Below are 23,556 nucleotides of genomic sequence, written 5' to 3' on the forward strand. Positions count from 1 at the left end.
TTCAAGGATATTATCTGTTTTCTTAAAATTACACACTGACTGAGGATGATGAGAAAAATCACGTCTTCTACAAATTAGCTAATTCTTTTGCAAGTATTATTCGTGGACCTAGCTTTTATGACACACGGTTCAGGATGTTCATATTGCAACAGACCCTTGAACGATGCAGGGGTTAGGGGCCCAGAGGACCTGGAGACTGAATCACAGCTGAACCTGAGTCACCTTTCCTACCCCCAGCCTCCCCCTGTACTGATTCCATCAGCTTTGATTCCTTTTTCAGTTCAGCTCTAACATTCTGAAAATCTTGATAGGACTTAAGATATGAAAGAAAAGACAAACATCCACTATTCAAATGTTTGCAAAATTAAGGCATATAGAATTTATTCAAATTTTAAATTATTGATATATTAAAGCTCTAATAATAATTATCATTAGCTAACGCCTTGGGTATTTGATACATATGGGGCCCTGTAAATTGTGTTCTACAAAGGCAATCATTATAAACACCTACCCTAAGAGATGGCTTTTAAAACTATTTTCACTTTCAAGGTAAGACACCTGTAAAGGAGGGAGGGCAAACCACTTGCCAAAGATCACAGAGCCAGAGACGCATCAGCATCTGAACACATTGCTTTCTGACATCAGGGTCTGAGCACTTAAACCTCCATATTGCACTGATTCCCTAAATGTCGTGACTTTCCCCTTCGAGTGATTATGTATAACTTTCTTTTTCTTCCTTCAAAAATGAGTCTCTGAGGCATATTGAAAAGGGCATATATTGATGTGAAGGATTTAAACTTAATGAAATGCTACTGAGAAGACCAGCAGCTCTAGAGAAATGGAATCAATAAGGTATAGATAGAGATGCAGATATAGATATAGGTATATAGATAGATTTATTATAAGGAAGTGACTCACGTGATTATAGAGGCTTTCAAGTCCCAGATCTGTAGTCAGCCAGTTGGGGCCCAGGGAGGCCAATGGTGTAAATTCCAGTTTGAAGTCCAGCAGCTTCAAGACTCAGAATGAGCTGATGCTTCAATTCTAGTCTGAAGATAGGAATGAAGATGATGTCCCAGTTTGAAAGCCATCAGGCAAGATGTGTTCCATCTTAGTTTTGAGATGTTCAGCCTTTCTGACCTCTTCAGGCCTTCAGCCTGTTGGACGAGGCCCACGCCCACTGGGGAGGGCAACCTGCTCTACTCAGTCCACCTGTTCCAGTGTTCATCTCATCCAGGAGCATCCTCACAGACATACCCAGAATAATGTCAGATCAAACGTCTGGGCATCCTGTGGCCCAGTCAGGTTGACACATAAAATTAACTGCCACAGGAGGGTTCTTCTTCAGCTGTTTTACCTTAGCCTGTCTGATTTTTCCAGGTTTTGTACTGTTTAGGACACTGTATATCAACTGGCATATTTCAAGTAAAATAAAGTTGTTGTTCCATTTTATTTTACATGGAGGTGATCTTAAATATTCTTTTAGTCTTTGTGTAAATTAAATGGCACTTTAAAAGTATTTTGTGTAGCAATCATTGTGAAACTTTAATACTACAATGATATTTCCTTATTATTTTAAGCCCTCTGTGGAGGATACATCCATGGAAAGAGTGGAACAGTTCTTTCTCCTGGGTTTCCAGATTTTTACCCAAACTCTCTAAACTGTACATGGACCATTGAGGTATCTCATGGAAAGGGTAAGGATATTACATAGATTTCAAATATACAAAATAACTAGATACAAACATGGGAAGAAAGAAAAAAATATTCATGTGTGAACAAATAAGATAACTAATTTCCTCATGTATATTTTGATTGCTAATTTTGATTTTTAATAAGATTTTAGAAGAAAAATGGTCTTTAAATTATTGGTGCTTTCAAGCAGAAGTAGATTTCTTGTTTTATTCTGTATTGATCAGATGACTTGAATTTATGCTTGTGAACATAAGCTTGAAAATTATGTATAATGGTAAGGAAAAGAGGCATGCATTAAATAAAATATGACTAGTGCTTAAATAAAGGGAAATAAGAAATTATCTAAGCTTCTCATTTCTATGATAAATCTAGGATACATTTTTATACTTGGCTTGTGTTCTAAGTGTACCCAGTATTATTACATATAATGAATAATTTATCTTCACATAATCCAGTGTTGATTTATGGAGTAGATTTCATTATCCTCATTTTATAAACAAGTGGAGTGAAAACCAGAAACATTTGAATTTTGTGTAAGAAATACAGTTTATAGACATTGGATTTGGGACTATACTCTGAGTCTTTTTCGTATGAGTAAACTTGTCATTTTCAAGAAGATAATTTGGAATTTTTCTCACATAAACATTATGTAGATTTTGTCTTTCCACTTAAATTGAGCTCAACTTAATGTTAAATTGACGTGTTTTATTATATACACTATCTTACACTCCGCCATCATGAATACATGTTAAGAAAAACTTGGCCTTGAAGGAAATTAAGAATAAACAAATAATGAGCAACCAAGGTTTTGTCATCATGAAAATAAGTATTTGTATTAAAAAGGACCTAGTCATGGTTAAATTTATTCATTATGTATAGGAATTCAGAAATAATACTTTGTGGGTATAGTTACAATGAGAACACATGCACAAGGGATCACATAAAACTATCATTTCAAAATGGTCTTTGCTCACTTGTGTAAGTTTCAGTATTAGACCTCCAAGCCTAGATTTTCTAAAGGACAGGTGTTTACTATAAATGGGAAAGTGATCTCGTCCTTCGCTCCTCAGGGGCAAATGCTTTCCCTAAGGGGGTGCAAACAGTCCATTATGACCCTCCTGCCGAGTTTTATTATGCATTTATATCTGGACCTGTTGATACAGCTGTCTCTATATCCCTGTGTCTAACCTTTATCTGTATCTGTACTTATATATGCTGAAGCATTTGTTTTTTCTGTTTATTCTTTCTTCTACCCATTCTCTGTATTTTTCTTTCAAACTTCAAAATTAAGGTTGCATTTTAAGATTTTCTTTTGATTCAAGACTTTTATGTCTCTAAGCCCAGAAGAAATTCTTTTCCCCAACTGTCAACTCTGCCAATGCCCCCCTTTACCCCCCTCTCTCCCTCTCTCTGTCTCTCTCTCATCTCTCTCTTTCTGTCTCTCTCTCTGTGTCTTTCTCATTACCTCCATCTCTCTGTCTCTCAGGGGTTCAGATGATCTTCCACACCTTCCACCTGGAGAGCTCCCACGACTACTTACTCATCACAGAGGACGGGAGTTTCTCGGAGCCAGTGGCCAGGCTCACAGGGTCGGTGCTGCCCCACACCATTAAGGCAGGTTTGTTTGGAAACTTCACCGCCCAGCTTCGGTTTATATCAGACTTTTCCATTTCCTACGAGGGCTTCAATATCACGTTTTCAGGTATGTTGGGGTCTTCTCTGGCAATACTTGTACTGTTTGTGTGAGCGAGTGTGTGTGTATGTGTGTGTGTGTGTGTGTGTGTGTGTGTGTGTGTTTACACGTAAATGGCCGCCCATTGAGAAGCTCTAGTTGGGTGGAGGAGGAGTTGAGATGCAAGGGCAGCGGCCTGGCGTCCACAAGACACCATGCCTCACATTGACTGTAAATTCTCATCCCCCCAAATTTGCTAATATCACTATCTCTTCAGTCTCTCTTGTTATCAGTTCTACCAAAATCTGTGAGGAAGCTGTCCTTGTTGGGAGACATACTCAGAATCAGCTGTGGTCTGATTATTTTGAATCCTACCTTCCAGGAGATGCCATACTTGTACTGAGAACCACCTTTAGAGTGAAAAAAAGTATGAACACATGCAGTTGAGGATGAGCTTCTTGTTGACTTTAATGCCATCATACATGGCAGCAAAATGATACTCCAAAATTAAGAAACATTTTCACTTTTAATTATAAAACATAGATAATATTTGTGAGGGATTTATGTTGTTTCAGGCATTATTTGTATGGGTTAAATTGTTTAATTTGAATGATGCTAAGAATGGTATTAAGATATTTCTTTCTTAATTCAATGACTCCCAGCACACAGCTACAAGCTACACAGCTACAAGGAGTCTTTTGATTACAAAAGTCAGAGTGCAACTCTGAAGCTGACTCCTTTCGTAAACTCCCTAAAAAACAAGCAAGCAAACAACAGAAACAACAAAACACACTTTTCTGGGTCTTTGTAGCTCTTTGGGGCAGTTTTAAAATATTTTTAAATATTAAGACTAAACTGGTATCACTTTTTGAACATGCAGAACAATTCATTTGGTCACAACCAGTAGAAGACAATCTATAAAGCTTACACAAGGAATCGCTTTCATCAAGACTGTGTCACACACATGCTCAGACAGTCTTTTTAAAGACAAAATACACCTTTGATTGCAAAGCTGATTCCAAAGGAAACGTATTCTTTAGATATGCTAAAGGAATCATTTCATCTGAAGGCACGTTGCCTTGAAACTGGGCTGTGAACAATTGCCAGTGACGCTAACACAATGGAGTTTATTCTTTGTGCCCAAATAAGTAACCACTTTATTATGCAATTGAAGCATTTACCCTTTTGGAGACTGTTCTGATATCTGTACAAAATCAGTATGCTGTTATATCCGGATTTTTTTCCTTGTTAGTCCAGTTTATTTCTGTCTTTTCTAGAAGGTTTATTAAAGGGTCATTTCTCAGTTATGTCTCCCAGTCAGTGTCACCGTAGATACTAATGGAAATATGGGGGGAAAGGGCTCCTTATTCAAGTATGTTTAGATCGAGCTGTCCACCCTCCCTGGTCTGTCTTGAGTGTCCGCTACTGACTGCTCTCTGTGTACACTTACTATTCCAGCCTTCCTTCTCCATGCCTCCTATGATACTACTTTTTGGGGGTTTTTTTGTTTTGTTTTTTGTTTTTGCGGTACGCGGGCCTCTCACTGTTGTGGCCTCTCCTGTGTGGAGCACAGGCTCCGGACGCTCAGGCTCAGTGGCCATGGCTCATGGGCCCAGCCGCTCCACGGCATGTGGGATCTTCCTGGACCGGGGCACGAACCCGTGTCCCCTGCATCGGCAGGCAGACTCTCAACCACTGCGCCGCCAGTGAAGCCCTGATACTACTTTTTGAATGCCAACTTTCTGTGAATTCACATAGTTTCCTGGTCATTCTCTTCAAAAGATGAGAATCTGGACAACTTAGTGCCTTTACAGATGTGGTTTCCTCTTCATTCAACACCCTTCTTCAGAGACTTCCCTGGTGGCATAGTGGATAAGACTCCACGCTCCCAATGCAGGGGGCCCAAGTTTGATCCCTGGTCAGGGAACTAGATCCCACATGCGTGCTGCAACTAAGAGTTCACATGCCACAAGTAAGGAGCCCGCCTGCCGCAACTAAGACCCCACGCAACCAAATAAATAAATAAAATGTTAAGAAAACGAACCCTTTTTCATTCCTCACCAGGCAAAGCTGCATGCAGATCAAGCACTGCCTGTTGCTCGCAGTCGTCTCCTCTTCCTTGAGCAGAATTGTGTTCCTCCTGCCTTCCCGTAACACTGTTTATATACCAAAATTGTGTGTCTTCCAACTTTATCTTTCCATATTTGTATCCTTCATGTGTCTTCTCCCGTTGTTGCACCATCAGTGCCTGGGAAAGAGTACAGAGTGCTCATTCTTTTATTTAGTTATTTATTTTTAATTCAGTGAGTGTTTGCTGAGCACCTACAAGGTACCAAGAATTATTCTAGGTCCTGGAGACACAGTAGGGAATAAAACAAAGGGCCTGCCTTCATAGAGCCTGTAATCCAGTAGGGGAGATAGTAACAGGGGATGCTATCAGAAAGAATAAAACAGTGAAGGAGTTAAAAGATGGTGATGTGTAGAGAATTGCCACGGTAGGTCTATCTGATAAGCTGACGCTTGATTTCAAAGAAGTCAAAGAGCAGGCCAGGCTGCTATAGGGTACGTGGTCCTCAGAAGAAGCAAGAGCAGCAGTGGGAGTGTGCGGGCAAGTTTAGGGTTAAAGAATGAGGTCGCTGTGGTCAGAGCCCAGTAATTGAGAAGGTCATATAAGTACCTTGGCTGTGAATTGTGTTATGCAAAGCCATTGGAGGGATTTGAACAGGGATGGACATGATCTGACCGTTTTCAAAACTCATTCTAAGTAACATCCAACGTTAACACAGGATCTTAGGTAAGATGCTGTTACACAGTAAGCCCCACAGGAGACAGCAGAAGCTGAGGCTGCGGGGTTGGTGCTGGAGTGAAGTGGACCAGGTCAGCTGGGATCGAATGTGTCTGAAATACAGACAGGGGTCAAGGTCTTCGTCTCTGTGAATGAGGATGCCACGCTTCACGTGGCAAACACGGGGACTGAAGCAGGTTTGGGAGGAAAAATATAAAATTTTGCTTTGGGAAATTGTAGGTATATATCCAAGAGGGGTTGTCAAGAGTCTTGAGTTCACAGAGAGGGTCAAGTCAGGAAAAAAATAATTGAAGTTCATCAATAAATAGACAAAATTTAAAGACGTGGGGCTGGGTAAGCTGGGAAATGAGTGTAGCTGCACAGAAAGAAGGTACTAGGTTTTGGCTGGGGCAGGACATTTTGGTGCAAAGATGAGGACTATTCAAATCATGGACTGAGAAGGTGGGACCCTGAGCTAGGAGGAGAGACGGGATAACCCTCCAAGGAGGAAGAGGGCTTCCACTGTGTAAGTAGGAGGAGGCAAGGCTTGGTGAGCGGGCTCACAGGGGGAGGCCGCGGTGGCTCTGGTCTGGAAGCGAGCCCGCTGGCAGGTGGAGAGGGACCGGGAAGAGGTGCCGTGGAAATAGAACGTGGAGCGCCTCTTAGGAGCTGGTCCGGAGGTGCCCCACCAGGCGTGGCGGCTGTGGTCATCGTGAGGTCATGAGAGTGGTTTTTATTCGGTGGATTGCTGTGTCGCATTCTTATAATGGGCCCTGGAACACATGTCTGTGTGCTCATGGGAATGAGACTAGAGAATTGATGAAGAAAAATAGAGTAAGTTATAAGAACAAAATCTTTGAGTCCGGGAACTTGGAATCCTGAGGGCAATACATTTTTCTTCTGCTGGATGCCTAGCTGGAAACGTATGCTGTGCAAATACACACTGTGTAATAGCCCATAAGTGACAATTGACACAAGAGGACCTTTATGTGACCTTGTGTGGGAGGGTGGAACTAATCCACACCTCTAATCTCATGGTGTTGGATCAGGCTTCCTCTTTCAGTAGGTATTTTTCAGAGGACATCAGTCAAAATATGAAATAAAAATATACACAAAGAACCATACGATTACAGTGTTTTTCTCTATAATACAATAGATCTAGCAAAAATAATAGCAAACTGTTCTCTTATTTGGCAAGAGTTTTCAATTGCTTTTAAAGAAATGACAGCAAAGATGTGATTCGAGTTGAGAGTATACAGTCTATTAGGAGGAGAATGACTTCTGTCAGATGAAGATACAGTTCCCTGGATTGTGACAGCTTTACTTTACTATTTCCTAGAAAGTCTACCATTATGTTTTGGTATGACAAATAAATATTTGTTGAGTTGAATTGAATGATATTACCTTTTTTTTTCCCTTGCTGGGTCATACTAAAAATAGGTCAAATTAATGAGTATATCTCCAGAGTGGTGAGAGTAGTTTGAATATGTTAGGGATCCAGAATAGAGTTTTGACCTAAATGAAAAACAGGAGAAAGACAATGTAGAAAGCATGGAGCTCAGATGTTGACCAATAAGTTGGGTGAGATGAGGGAAAAACTGGAGCAGAGATTTCCTCTTCATACGGGGTTGGGATGCCAGTGATGAAACTTGTGGATGATGGGAATAGAAAAGATGGATTAAAATTGAGAAATATTGGGGGAGATGATGGTTTGGATTTAATATGTTCCTTGAGAATACAGAATCCACACTTTAGAGTCAGGACTTGAAAGATAGTAGTTGGAAATCAGAAAGCAAAGGCAGTATCTTTTCAGATGAACTAGCACAGATTCCCCACCACCATAGGAAAAACTTTCGTCTCCCACTCATTGCAATAATGCTCATCCTTTAATTGATGCTTTAACCTCTTTGAAGCTCTTTCCACCATTCAAACCCCTAATGGTGGCCCACTGTTTGATCCTGTTTGACTAAACACTGGGCATTACACGCTGAGAACACAGCAAGAAGGATCAACAACACACTGAATGATGGCCCATGAGACCCATGACAACCAGAGTGCAGTTGTACCCATATATAGAGATTTGAAAGAGTTGGTACTAAAGAATGAGACAAATACAAAATGCTGTTATTAGTACTGTTATTTTGGACATTTAATCCCCAAATGCAGCAATACACCAGACATTATTCTTTTTTTCTTTTTAACTAAATTTAGCACTTTCTTCCTGGGTAGTTTACAGAAATTTCTAGCAGGATCCAGAATATTTTTCATTACGCATCAATAAAACATGGTTTATAAATTGAAAAATAGACGGGAAAAGGTTTTGCTATTCCATACTGAGGTGTATTTTAGGGGTGAAATTGGTTATGATAATCTTTCCGCCCTGTGAAAAAACCCTGTGATACTGCTTTTAGTTTGTTCTCCATTGGGTCTTGTTTATCCAAAGCACCTTTAAGAGGACAGTAACTGATTTTAGCAATTAGGCGTATCACTAAAATAATTTCATACTGTTAAAGTGACAGTTTTGAGTGGATCATGTTACTATAATGTTATACATTTATTTTTAAAAATACTGTATTCCATTTGTCATGAGAAAACTCACAGTACAAAGGAAGACAACCCATATGACAGTTACAGCAGAGCCGGGGGGGGGGAAATATATATATATATGTTTATTTTTTAAGTAATAGCACCTTTTTATTCTTGCTAAATAGTTTTTGAGTATTTAGCCGGGTTCCCACGAGTGCACTCTGTCTCTTCATGTCTCAGAATATGACCTCGAGCCTTGTGACGATCCTGGCGTCCCTGCCTTCAGCAGGAGAATCGGTTTTCACTTCGGAGTTGGAGACTCTCTGACGTTTTCGTGCTTCCCAGGTTATCGCTTAGAAGGCGCAACCAAGCTCACGTGCCTGGGCGGGGGTCGTCGTGTATGGAGCGCATCTCTGCCAAGGTGTGTGGGTAGGTGGTCACGTGCTTTCATTTCATTCCCCCGGGGGGCAGGGCGGTGCGGTCAGCGGTCAGCGTGCAGGAACCTGCCGGCAAGGGAGACAGGAGGCCGGCACTGGGCGGGCGCTCCGCTCCCCGGGGAAGCGGAGGAGGGGCCTCTCTGGGCTGTGGTTACCTCATCGGTGAAGCCAGCCCCTTTCAGCCCCAAGACGCCCTGGCTGAAGAGGAGTGAAACTGAAGCATGTGTCAAGCATATTTATGGAGAAGAAAAAAAAAATATGTATACACACACACACACACACACACACACACACACACACACACTATACCTGGGACAAAAGACAAAAGCTAGAAGCCATGCTGTATTAACACAACCTTTGACAATTCTGTTGCTTAAAAGCAGTGGTATCACCTGGTATAATGATGGGGACAATTTAAAATACTCGTTTTGTTGTTTTTTTACACTTTAACTCTGATTAGATGATCGTGCATACTCTCGCAAAGTGGGCGTTGTAGACGTTTTAATGCTGAATTAGCTTTTTCACAGTGTTCTTGAAGAACTCAAGAGGTCATTCCAGAGAGTAATAGGAATCTTCATTTAGGTACTTGAAACTAGGCACTGTGCTAAGACGGAATTAAGATGCCCATTCAGTGGGGTATATTTATTGTTAATCTGAACCTGTGCTGCTGTAGGGAGTTCCTCAAATCGTGGTGGCTCAGTTTAACTATGGAATCTTGGCCGCAGGTCTAGAGGGTCTGGTCATTAGCCCCAGAGGCAATATCTGGTAACTGTCACTTGGCCACGTTGCTCAGCATGTAAAGGGCGTACAAGCTGTCCTTTAAAGTCACAGAAACTGGCTAATGTAGCATTACGACATTTGTCTAGTGATGAACCATGGACCCCCTTAATTGTGAGCCGTCTGAGTCCTTGAGGCACCTGTGATCTTACCAGCTGATAAACTAGAGGCAGGTGGGAAAGTTGTGAAAATAAGATTTCATAACCCATAAAAATGCTAAGTTGTTAACTTAGTAAACCAGAGTTTTCTGATGCACAGAATCTCTTCAGTTATTTAGGAATATTATGTGGTTCACAAGTTAATATACTGTCTTTTTGTGCTCCGGTGTGCCATAGATAGTAGGATAGTGAGGACGTCATTATAGAAAAATTACACAAGTGAACACGAATCAAATCATCTTTATCTCTTGCCAGGGCACATATCTGATCTTTCTATGATGTGGTTTTCTCCTAAAACAGTAGTTCTCACTTTTTTTTTTTTTAGTTATGATTTTTATTTGAGATTTGGATGCCAATTTTGAACACTATCTCAAGAAAAAAAGATACAATATTTTCTAGATGATCCTAGATGTTCCCAGAGTTGCCTAGAATCCATATGCCCCAAATTGGAAATTACTGAGCAAGATAGTTTAAAATCTGGGGGAAAAACTCCCAACTCGATGAAGTCAAAGCCTTAATCCACATATGTAACATTGCCTATTGATTATAATATTCCATTTGCATTATTCTATTATTTTGTCTAGATTCATTATCTTTACACTCTTAGTCTTGTTATTTGGGGTTTTACACTGTTGCCTAAAGTATAAAATGAGGAGTAACTGGGGTTGAAATAATGTTTATTGAGCACTGATTCTAGACCAACACTGCTCTGAGCTCTCTCCATGTGTTATCTTATTTAATCCCCCAGACACCTCTGTGAAGTAAGCACTATTATTGGCAGTTCCATTCTACAGATGGGAACACTGAGGCACAAAGAACTTAAGGCCTTTGCCCACCGGCACACAGCCAGCAAGATTCCAACACAGGGCACCTAAAACCAGGCCTTTCAGCCCTGCTTTGCACTGAGAGAATGGCCTGGCAGGGCCATTCTTTTATTTCACCTCTTGTATTTTACCTACTGCTTCCTGACTTCCCTTCCAGCCATCTGGCCACAAGAGACCTTTAAATAAACATGTTAGTAAGGCACTAAAATCCACCAGGTGACCCACGTGGCACCTGGGAGTTCTCATTTCTCCCTTTCTCTCATTCTCCACATCGGATTAGTTGCTAGTTCTGAAGATTCTGCCTCTCCCCAGCTCTCCAGGGAGGCTCCCCGCCCATCCTCTCTGCCCAGCCTTGCAAAGGCTCTCAGCTTCACATCCCGAAGATGCTCCCCACCTCCAGGACAGCGCCAACCACTGTTGCCGCAGCCCCCAGAGTGATCTGTCCGAATTCAGAACCTCACAAATTCATCCCCCTTAACAGAACCCATGAATCAGCTCCCATAATGTGCAGAACAAACCTTCCACTCGCCGGGGACGCAGGCCCCTTATTCACTGGCCAGACTCTCTGACGTCTTGCCCAGCTCACTCGACCTGAAACTGCCCTGGTTCTCTCTTATGCTCAAGCCTCTCCCTACACTGCTCCCTCATTTGCAATGTGCACCCCCTTTTCTGCCAGGCTGACTTTCTCATTTTGGAACTCACCTCCCATGTAAACTCTTTCTACCCGCTTACCCACCGGCTGGAGAGGGACCCTCCAGGATAACCACTGTACTCCAGTAAACTTGTCTTCCTATTTCTGTCTCTCCCGTTAGGCTGACCTTTCCTTACAGTGGAGGCTGCCTAGCCCTAAATCCAGTTCTGTGCCTTATTCAATACATGTTTGTCAAACAAATAAACATTATTTCTGTTGGAAGCTCCTATCTTGATCTCAAAGTTTGATTCATTAGGACGCTGTGTCTGTCTTTCTTCCTGTAAAACCATAGAAATAAGAATAATCTATCCCTAGACCAAAGTTGCAAATCCAATCCAAAGATCACAGGTGACCCTGGAGGAGTGCCAAGTGGAATGCTCCTTTCCCTTTTTCTAATAAACATCTGGTGGTAAATAGAAGTTCTAGTGAACACCTGGGCTGAGAAGCGGCCCTGTGAGATGAGGGGCATTGCAAAGCCTCGGTAGTATTTAGGGGGGTAAGTTCTTCAGCAACAGAATTGGAATCCAGATTAGCATGATGAGTAGGCAGATTGAGAGAGTATAGATTTTCATCTACTGTGTTACTATCAAATAGTAAATTAATATCCCCAATAAAATATTTATTGATACAGAATATTTATTATTGCTTACAAATAATATGGTTAGTGCTATGGATGTGGACTTCCAGCTTCCAGAGCTGTGAGAAATAAATGTTTTGTTTTGTTTTTTTTTTTTTTTTTGTGGTACGCGGGCCTCTCACTGTTGTGGCCTCTCCTGTGTGGAGCACAGGTTCCGGGCGCGCAGGCTCAGCAGCCATGGCTCACGGGCCCAGCCGCTCCGCGGCATGTGGGATCTTCCCGGACTGGGGCACGAACCCGTGTCCCCTGCATCAGCAGGCGGACTCTCAACCACTGCGCCACCAGGGAAGCCCTAAATGTTATTCTTTAAGCCTCTTGTCTGTGTTCTGTTACATCACCCAGAGCTGCTAAGACCATCTCATGGGTTGATGCTTTTGTACAGAAGAATTAACTGAAAAATCAATTGACTCCTTTCTATTTTGTTCATTTAATTTTAATAAGTTTAGTTCCATTACAAAACTCTCAATGACAATTCAATTTTAATTACAGTTTCAGGAGGTTCTTTATAAAAAAGAGCAAATGATTCATTTTAAGGGAAATTATATTCATTCATCTTAAAATCACTTTAAATGGATTATCGGAAGAACTGAAACTTGATCCATTTAATTGCTCTAGGCATGGAGATTTGCAATGGATGTCTGAAGTCAAGTTCAAAGAATTTCTGAAATTCTGATGATTTACATTTTGTAATCTTCTGAGCACCTGCTTTTTACCATTTGTTGTATTTCACTTAGTTATCTCCTGTGGGACAGCGTCTCAGGCTTTAGTGCTCCTTCCTCAGTCTTCTTGACACGTTTCAATTCTTGCATTTGGAAATGTGTTGCATTCGTCTTTGTGCACTAGTTGATTTAATTCAAAATAAATTTAAGTCAGTGGCCTGCCTCAGAAACAGGATCCCAATGCAGGCATTCCTGTTCCACGGCAGGACATTCTGTGAGACATTGAATTAAGACGTTCGGAAGGTGTGTTTCCCACAACAGCCTCATGTTCCTACTCTTTTGGAGTCATACATGCATACATGTTCCTCGTGGGTTACTTAACATCTATAAATGTAATTAATTATCACTATTGTATTTTGACAAACATAGTGTGGTTATTACCAGACCAGCTGGAGTTCAGATCACAGCTCCACCAACGCCCCACTCCATGTGATCTTGAGCAAGTTAATTATTAACCTAACACTATCTCAGTTTCTTCATCTGTAAAATGGATTTAGTGTTGATACTGACCTCATGGAATTGTTATATTTATTCAGTGATATAATAGTTATAAAAATGCACTCAGTGCAAGTGACAAATAGACCAAAAGAAAAGCAGATGGCTGTACCCAGCTGGGCAAAGTGTTAGTACATTTTATAGGCTCTACAATTACTTGTTTGATAATCTTCCAGTGTGTTCCTCTGGACTGGGAATTCTAGAATTTGTTGACATGTCCATTTTCACACTACAACACTCTGTGTTTTCCTTTAGAGTGTTTAGGATTCACTGTTTTCTTTTAGTGCATCTCCTCTTTTCCAAACAGATGTTTATCAGGACACCTCTGTGCTCCAAACCCTCCAGGGACCCTGGTTCAGTGACACCCATACACCCACTGCCATCTGGTTCAGTCTCTCTTTACAGCCAGATCCCCTAAGTCCTCTCAAATGTTCCCCTGCTCTGTCGCGTCCGTAAGGCCACCTGAACACCCACGTGTCTCACACCTGAGACTTTGCCATGTGCCATAGCTCCAGGTCCCCGACCCGCGTTTCTCACCAGACCTTTGATGTTGCCAGCCTGCTATGGAACCAAGTCAGAATGAACCAAGACCCTCAAGACCAAATGGCTGATCACGTTCAGCCTGTAAAAGGTCATATTTTCTTATTGGTCTTCACATAAAATCAGAAAACAACTCCAGCAGCAGCCACCCATGTTCATCGGAATAGCGTCAAACACAAATAATTGCCTAAAACCGAGGAAAGTAACAATTTAAAAAAATAAAAGTAATTACATGATGATCTACATGAAAATCTTTGGAGAATATAAAGTGATACAGATATAAATCAAATAGTAATAATGCATATTATATGTCTATATTAAATAAAACACTATAGTAAAACAGGCTTTTTAAATTGATGTTTGTATACCAGGTTTGTATACTCTACAAGCAATTTCATATTCTTGGAGAAAAATTTGAATAAATGCTATCTTTTAAGTCCTGTACTGTACACTCTAGAATAATGAATTCTGACCTTCCACTTCTAAGTGCACGTGCCATGTATGTGTAGGTTCACTCACAGATGTATCATGAGTAAATTAATTGTTATTGCTTATTCACTTAGGAACTTTACTTGCATCTCAGGTTATGAGCACTAGTTGCCCTGACACTAGTGGAGGTTTTGTGTTCAAGAGGCGAGTATAAAGTGAGCGGAGACGTGCCGGCGAGGCGGCTGGCCCTTTTCCGCGTCTTTCTACCAGTTATAGCAACGGCCTTGTTCCTCTGCCAAGAATTACTGGTTACGACCGGCCAGTTAATCTCCCACACTCATTACTTCGATGTAGTGTAGACTTGCACTTAATCAGCACCACTTATTATATATCTGCTTTAGAAAAAAATCCCAGAATCCAAATCTTCACAAAAAGACATGTAAAATTACATCCTTAGATTTGATAAATTTTTTCTCCCTGGCTACCCAAATGCTAAAGCCTTCTTTCTAGTCCTGCCTTTTCGTTGTATTATGAGAAATAAATGGTTAATGTCCTAAATGCTAATGTGAAAACAAATATAACCTCAGTTAATTGGTAACTTAACTTTTATCCTATCTGGATAAAATTTTTAAAAGTATACTGTCTTCTACAACAAAATTTTGCTCTGCTAGTTTCATTACCAATAATTATGAATAATATTATGAACTTTTAACTATAAAGTATATCCATCATTAATTAGCATTTTTTAAAAGTCCACAATTCTTTTCCTAAGCTAAGCACTTAGAGGTTATATCAAATCAATAATGAGTCTGTACTAGTGGTGTGACCTTGGGAAAAACGACTTTTGAGCTAGTCTGTGCTTCAGTTTCCTTATCTGTGAAACGGGGTTTATTACCTCATCACATAAGGTTATTGTGAGGGTTAAATGGTTTAATGTAACTGAAGAACTTAGAAAAATGTGTGACATATACCATTTACACATCCGCCTTATTGTGATAGACTGAGTCTACATTTAAAAAAGGATACTCCTGAGCCTGGAAAATTCTCTGTGTGGCAAGTCTGTCAAGGAGAAGAAGGGAATAGAAACAAAGTGGTGTGAAGACCCAAAGGAAGGAATTCCATCCATAAGAAGAACAAGAGAACACACCTGCCGGACATAGGAGCAGAGCCTCCAGACAACAGAGAGAGAGGTGTAGGCTCCCCTGCCTCAGGGAGGGGAAAGCACGCCCTTCCCAGGATCACAGGGCTGGAGCCCATCGGAGTGGGTCTCCTTGGCTTTGCCTTCCTCATGGGACAGCCCCCTGAAGACACACAGGGACTTCTTGCAGGCAGTTTTCACAGTTACCTCAGAGTGGCAAAGCTCTCATGCCACATTTTGGGTTCAAGGTGTGTGGACTCAGCACTGTGTTGAGCTAATTACCCCGGGTGTCCTTCAACCCTCCCTCCGGCCCCTTGACCTCATTCAGTCAAGAAAGAAGACCACTCATCTCCTGATGGCCAGAGGGGGGCCCAGGGCCCTTATTAGCCCTTTTACCTCCTGCCCACCTCAAAGCATGTTTGACGCAAGGCTGCCCACACCTCGCAGTGGATGTCCAGTGAACACAGTGCACGATGGACCTCATGCAGTCATATATGCAGTAAACCCAAACCCACACAACCAGTTACAGTAGCCATAAAAAGTACCCCTTCCAAAGTATCCCTTAGACTAAAAATGGTCTAGTTGCCACTCTATCAGTATTTATTATGTCTTCAATTGCAAGAGATGTTTTTTCAAACTTACAAAGTAATAGATAAAAGGACGTAAATTTGATTTTTGAATGACTTCCTTTATTGATCACTGTCCAATTCAATTCTAAATAAAAATTCTTAGTGCTTGTGATAGGTTCCATATTCTGGTTATCAGAATTCTATGAGTTTCTTCTTTTATTCTCTTTGCGTCCAATATCTTTAACGAGTTTGAACCCCTTGCTGTTTGATACACAGAGCAGCCAAAGGGGGACCTTCTGATTTGCTGTTTCAGTGTTCTTTTCACTTATTTTGGCTTTTATGTTAAAATCACCATTTCTTCAGGAAAGAAAAATGGTATAAGAATATGCAACAAAGCCCATGAATGATTACGCGTTTCTCAAAGAGATTACTTGCCCAAAATGCTTGTTGAATTTAAGAGATGAAGCCATACATCGTCAGTCTCAGAATTGCTGAGAATCACCAGATTCTTGACATGAAAGGACATCCACGTCCCAGCCGGAGCAAAAATGAAAGTCCAAACACAGCCTGAGAGACACACCACTTGCCTTTCTCACCATAAAAATGTTTCTTAAAAAGTATTAAAATTACACAAATATATGAATATATAATAATAGTAACTATAGCTATAATTTTAAAGTTATTCTTATAAAATCCCATTGCCATGTTTTGGGGTCACCACTTCCCTGTGCTTCTTTCTCAACGCTGTTTCCCATGAAACCCTCCTTCAGGTCCTTATGGGGAAAGATCAGGGGCAGGTGAGCCAAGTTCTCCTGTGTTTCTCTCCCTGATTTTCTCCCCGACCCTTGTACGTGGGGACATCATGAGATTCAAGGGCGCAAGTCATCATGTGCTGATCCTGAATCTCCAGCTTATTCCTTCCATCACTCAGGCCAGGGAAGGCTCATGGTGCAGCTGATTTCAGTGATTGTCAGAGAAGACAGGGATGTCAGAGACTTGGAATTATGAAAACGGGCGTGCACAGGACATCTGCCACAGTTGTGTGATACCTCAAGCAGTCCCCTTAGACTGAACCCTGTCTCCCTTTCTCTCACCCCCGTTACATGTAGGCATTTTACTGATTTTCAGTTTCCAAGTTGATCATTATTCTTCACACTCAGACTTACTTTGTTGAAATTTTAAAAATCACTGTGCTTTTCACATAGTGTGGCCAATAAGTTATTTCATGCAGACTCGCATGGAGCGCTCTTGTCACACAGACACAGGCATACACACAGAGATGCACACGCACATGCACACACAGATGCACACACATCATACATATGCAAACACACACATACACAGAGCAATTTTATTATTTTATGATTGTTTTGGACGAATAGAATTTTAGGAGTTAGCCTAACTCTCACTTTCATAGGTGAGGAAACAAGTGCTGAGAGTTTAGGTGACTTTCTCCAAGTTGGCAGAAAGTGGAGAGCCATATTTATTTTCATTTTTACTCTGATTAAAGTTCTTTATGCAAATTTGGATGTAGAGGTGAATTGCCCTCTCCTTTCGTCAAGGGGAGAAGAACGTATTTTCTGCCGCCGAAAGGGCTTCCGTCCCAAGCCAGGCAGATGGGCTTAGTGCTGTGAGACAGTAGCAGGGGACTCAGTGGTTTGGTCCACGGCTAGAATCCCCTTTAAATGCAACCAGGTTGAGGCCACAGAATACCAACGTGGGAAAACTGCATGGACATAACTGTCGAGTCAGCACATTGGAATTGGCGGGGATGCTTCATGAAGCAGAGATGGGGCACAGAGAGGTGACTGCCAGTGATACAGCCAAAGTGCTCGGGCATACCTATTTTATTCTAGAATTCTTTGTAAGTTAGGAGTAAGATGCATTCTATTAAAAGAAATAAAATCTTGAAAATAGGATGAATGGGGGTATCTTTCCTGTCCAGTGGATAAAACAGTAGAAGGAAGTCGCTAATCTATAAAAACAATATGGTGCTAGCAGATACATTGAGAGAAAAGAGGGCTGTCATGATTTAAAAGTTTTTATTTATTAAAATCAATAATTCCGCTTTTGAATCCTCTTTCTTTTTTTAATGTCCTATTTATTTTAGCTGAATGTGGAGCAAGTGTCAAAGGAAATGAAGGAACATTACTGTCTCCAAATTTCCCATCAAATTATGATAATAACCATGAGTGTATCTATAAAATTGAAACAGAAGCTGGCAAGGGGATCCATCTCAGAGCACGAAGCTTCCAGCTGTTTGAAGGAGATATTCTAAAGGTAAAAAACATCTGTTTTAATAGGACTCCATCTTTCCTTCTCAAGGAATAAATATAATGTTGATCCATCTATATATGTAGATATATACATATATTAACGTATCTTTATATATACACATATTTTCCCAATTTGTTTATCCAGCTGGTTTGAGAAGGTGGCCTATAGTATCATGTGTATGTGGACTTTGAAATACCTAAGTCTATAATCCTGGATCTAAAATTTATTAGTTGTGTATTTTAGAGATATTATTTAACATTTTTAAGCCTTATTTTTCTTATATGTAAAAACATGCAATGGTACCTACCTTTTTGTGATGTTCTGAGGATTAAATAATATAGATACATATTTCTAGCATTGTTCCTAGCACATACTAATAATTGTAAAAAAAACTTGCAGGATCCCCAGACCAACCCTTTCTACAGTTGCTCTTGATTTGTAAATGTGATCATGACAGAGCATCCTTCAGAGCTAGAAGGATTTTGATGTGAGAGTAAACTCAAGCCCTGCCACTGTTGCTGGACCACAAAGCAGGGTTGATGTGGAGAAGCCAAGCCAGGATGAGGCAGAATCTCACTCAACCAGTCAGAGCTGTGTTCACAGGACTCCGAGGTGTGCTAGGCATGGGACCAGCATCAAGGGTCAGTGCAGTAGATGACTCAAAGCATCAGAGCCTCGGGGAACTGCTCCAGGTGGAGCACACCACTCACATTCCAGATGGACTCCAGGGAAACAGGCAGGGGGACGGATTCAAGGGGCACCCAGGTCTTGCCTTGAGCTCCAACTGCAAATGCCCCCAAACTTCTAAGACTTCTGAAATAGTTTCCACCTCTCCTGTGACTATTTCAGGAACCTGGGGACCTCCCTGGCTCTAGGGGCTGAGTAGTTGGCACTTGTAGCCCGAGCCTCAGGGCCTTGAAAGAGAGTGGCTTTGAGCAACAAAGACCAACACTGGCCGTCATCCAGCCCATCCACCTGCTCGTTCCACTGGGAAGTAAGCGACTTGTCCAGGCCACACGGCTTGTTTATGGCAAGAGAGGGACACATCTCATCCCGTTTCTAAAGTTCTAGGGTTTTTCAGTCATGTGTACGTCTACATGGACACACACAATGCTCCATCTCAGACGCAGTAGATGTGACTCACTTGAAGCTGTGAGCATTAAGAAGCTATGCAAAGAGCCTGCTAAGAGGGAAACTTAGTGCCCTCCAGGTGTGTCCTCTGTTTGCACAGTGGATAAAGTGGGGTCGCTGGTAGGTTCCGTTATGTGCACAGGCCAATAGAAGCTTCCAGACTCAAGTGCTCATCACTTCCTCCAAGTCCACCTTTGACTATGCTTCAAGGTCACAATTTAGGAGAGAGGTTTTATTCTAGTTGTTCTTTCATTGTAATAGTCTTTTGAAAGCTCATGCTGGCAGTAGAGTCACTGTAATTAAGAAGTGATTTTCAGGTATGAAACTAGTACATCCTCACTGATCTGAAAAAAGTTAAATTTGCATCAAAGAACTGTTTTCTGAATTCTTTGATAACCTCAAATTTAGACATCAGTAAGCCTTTAAGGCAAACTTTTATGGAACAATTAACCATACTTTGGTGCAGGCGAGTGACTAGAGACACTGGATTAAATATACACTGATACATATTACTGGAATGGAAGGAAGCAAATCATTTTCATTTGTGATTGCGTGCTGTTTAAACTTGTTGATTATAACAAAAAATCAAAAAAACATCTTGCTTACCACCTTTACTTGCAGAGAAACTGTCAATCATCTGAAAAACCTAGATGCTGTGCAGACATACCTTTTATTGAGTATGCTAATAAATATCAAAAGGTTAAAAACATTTCAAGTGGGACTACCTTGAATTTTGAGCATAATCCCGCACACGTAGTGTGATCCATTAACAGAGACCAGAGTTTATGTACACACCCTCCCCCGCATAAACGTGATGCTTGCTTGTTTCATGTGGAAACACCGTGTAAGAGAAATACAGCTCTAAGGAGAGTGTCATGATAGGATACGTAATGGAAAGCGAGGTTAGTTCTGGAAACAGAGCCCTCAGGTATAACTCCTGTAAAAGTGGGGACGATTTCCCCAGTCCTTTCAGCATTGTCATTCCAGAATTCCTTGTGATGTTTTCTAATCTGTGCTTATCTGCTCTCTTGGCTATTCCACTCGGAGCATACGGCGTTTATTATGTGCCAGGCTCCAAGGAGGGTCTGTAGTGCAAATAGGCATAGCCTTGTATTAACATATGACCCAAGGAACCTTTTCCTAATGACTGAAAGGGACACTTTGATCCCAGCTGCTTGTAGATGAGGATATACAACTAGGAGGTTTTGTGCTGAACTAAAATCGCTTGTTACTAATTTAATTGGAAGTAAACGTCAAGTCTTTTGCCTTCCAATACTGTCTGGGTTGTCATTTGTGATACATGAGAAGCATGAATCCAGAGTTTCACCTTGCGAGAGCTGACAACATAATATCCCCACTAGTCAGTTACTTTTTCGTTCAGAGATTTCTGCTGTCAAGCCCAGTGCTAACTGCTGGTGATGCAGATAAACAAGACAGAATTACTCTTCCAGAGATGCTTAATAATTCAGTGTGGCAATGGTTCATTTTTAGTGGTCTAGCTATGAGGATCCTGGAGCTAGATGCTGTCCATGTAAGCTATTAAATCTTGGAGAAGCACTCAAACAAGCTAAGACCAGTGGAGGTGACAGTGGAAGATGCTTCAGAGCTTTGAGGACCGAGCCTAAGTGTGTGTATTTCCTTTAATGCCCCCTCATCTCCATGGATTTCTATGAATCACAGAGAATTACATGGCATGTGGAGTAACGTAAGACCTTGCTGGAGAGGCCTGGACACTTTAGTTTTGAGCCAGCATGCTCTGGATTTTAAAACTCTTTATAATCTGGGTGCCAGCAACCTCACTATCGAATGAATCTATGTTAAGCCAAACAATGATTTTTCCTGCACTAGTTTGTTGCTAGCTTGCATGAGAAGTTATAGGGTATTTGATTTTCCTACTCGAGCATATGCATATTTAATTAAAATGAAATCAAATAATGATCCATTAAAGTAATCCTTCTAAATGTGTTTTCTCCATTTAGGAGTATGAATTTGTAAGTCTGTCAAGCAGCAATCATGGTTTACATATGCATTAGAGAAGAGCAGGAGAAGAAAAGTAAGAATTAATCTGTGTGAGAAGGAAAAGAAGTGAGAGAAATAGGCAGATATGGGGGAGGCTACCAGGGGCTTTGATATACTTTATTTAGATATCTTTTATCAAAAAGAACTGGATGTTCTCCAGTGTGATGTGATACATTTTCATTCTTTCTTCTAAAAAGCCCTTATCCATACCAGCAGTTCCTTGCCATGAACCATTGCAATGGTTTCAAGAGGCAAATGGATGAACCTTTGCCACGAAGCATTATAGTCTTGACCACTTAGCGGGGGTGTGAGTGGCTCAAAACTAAATTCTCCTAGAACGTGAATGCAGTTTGCTCTGGCATTAGGAACGTGTACTGTGGGACGCCCCCCCAATGCCCACGCCTTAAAACTGTCTGACGAACTCTCCACTGGGGGAATGTGATTGGCAACCCTGCACTCCTAGTGTGCACCTGGGAAGTCATCACTTCGTGTCCCTTACCTGTGATGTTTGCTCCGAACCAAGCCCGGTCCACTTGTCTTCCAAATGTTCGGGATATCCACCCAGGCTGTACAACCACCTGTGAAAATGGAGTCAGTCACAAAATGCTTCAGAGCAAGATGACCTCTCTCTCTGATATCGGACATGACAGGATTCCTTTGCTACAACAAATTCAAAACTAAAGTCACTGCAGGCTCAGGGGCTACAAAATGTGACAAGGTTTCAGCACCTCGACTTGTAACACATCTGGATGGAGGAGGAGACATTCACACTGAACTATGATACATCCTTCCAACCTTTGTAAGTGCCAGGCTTACAAAGGTGGACCATGCAACCTGGAAATGCAAATACATGATGATTTCATTTTAAATAAACACAGAATGTTCAGCTTGATGCAGATAAAATGATCTGGGCACAAATGGAATCTTTTGTCTTTAATGTTAACGGTAAAGATAAAACTTAAAGAAAAAAGATTGTTTGCAAGTGTCTTCCATCCACTCAGCTTTCTATAAACTGTGTCACTTTTTAAATTACTGTATAAAATCATATCTTTGAAAATTTGGATTTCTTGTTAAAATTGCTAACATACAAACAGAATTCATTGATAAGGGGATTCGTGCTCTGAATTCTCCTCAGGTCTACGATGGAAGAGATAGTTCATCACGTCCGCTGGGGGCCTTCACTAAAAATGAGCTGACGGGGCTCATCCTGAACAGCACCTCCAACCACCTGTGGCTGGAGTTCAACTCCAATGGGTCTGACACTGACCAGGGTTTTCAGCTCACCTATACTAGTAAGTGCCATACGACTTAATCGTTTCATTTTACTTTTATTTTCTCAGGATACATCTGTTACTTTGCTGATATGATACATTTTAAATATCGATTTTTTTTCCTGGCCCCCGTCCTGTGTTTTGGATTGCTGTTTAATTCTGTGCACTGTTGAGCGGGCAGAAAATTTAAACACATTATCAGAAGTAAGAGTTTGAAACGTGTTTATTTAGAAGTATTAGTATTTTCATAACATGACTGTACCTGAAAAGAAAATATTATGACATTTAAGAGATACTAGGGTTGGGCTTCCCTGGTGGCGCAGTGGTTGAGAGTCCACCAGCCGATGCAGTGGACGTGGGTTCATGCCCCGCTCCGGGAAGATCCCACATGCCGCGGAGCAGCTGGGCCCGTGAGCCATGGCCGCTGAGCCTGCGCGTCTGGAGCCTGTGCTCCGCAACGGAAGAGGCCACAGCAGTGAGAGGCCCGCGTACCGCAAAAAAAAAAATGCTTGACTTAAAGAGATATTAGGGTTAAAATTATTGTGTGATTTAATGCACATTGACAAAAATTCATAGACAATATATGAAATATTTAAAATGAATGATATAATTAATAGTAATAGTCTTTGAATGCCTGCAACACATCAATACTTTTCTATTATATCTATCTATCTATACATACACATATTAGATTCCATACATTATGTAAAATAGATTACATGTGTGTAAAATATAATAATTTATACATATAGATACACACACGCAC

The 23,556-nt window shown here is 41.1% G+C and overlaps 1 protein-coding gene across 2 annotated transcripts in view; it reads left to right on the plus strand.

Annotated features, from left to right (window-relative positions):
• Positions 1-23,556, plus strand: part of CSMD1 (CUB and Sushi multiple domains 1) — a 1,403,311-nt gene that overhangs the window by 1,106,486 nt on the left and 273,269 nt on the right. For both annotated transcript variants that reach the window (XM_033848938.2, XM_073798556.1), the window contains exons 18-22: positions 1,581-1,697; positions 3,182-3,397; positions 8,919-9,107; positions 18,203-18,372; positions 22,655-22,811. In XM_033848938.2, the coding sequence (XP_033704829.2) occupies positions 1,581-1,697; positions 3,182-3,397; positions 8,919-9,107; positions 18,203-18,372; positions 22,655-22,811 (849 nt within the window). The remainder of the gene's footprint in view (positions 1-1,580; positions 1,698-3,181; positions 3,398-8,918; positions 9,108-18,202; positions 18,373-22,654; positions 22,812-23,556) is intronic.

Source organism: Tursiops truncatus, chromosome 21 (genome assembly GCF_011762595.2).
Source record: "Tursiops truncatus isolate mTurTru1 chromosome 21, mTurTru1.mat.Y, whole genome shotgun sequence".
NCBI lineage: Eukaryota > Metazoa > Chordata > Mammalia > Artiodactyla > Delphinidae > Tursiops > Tursiops truncatus.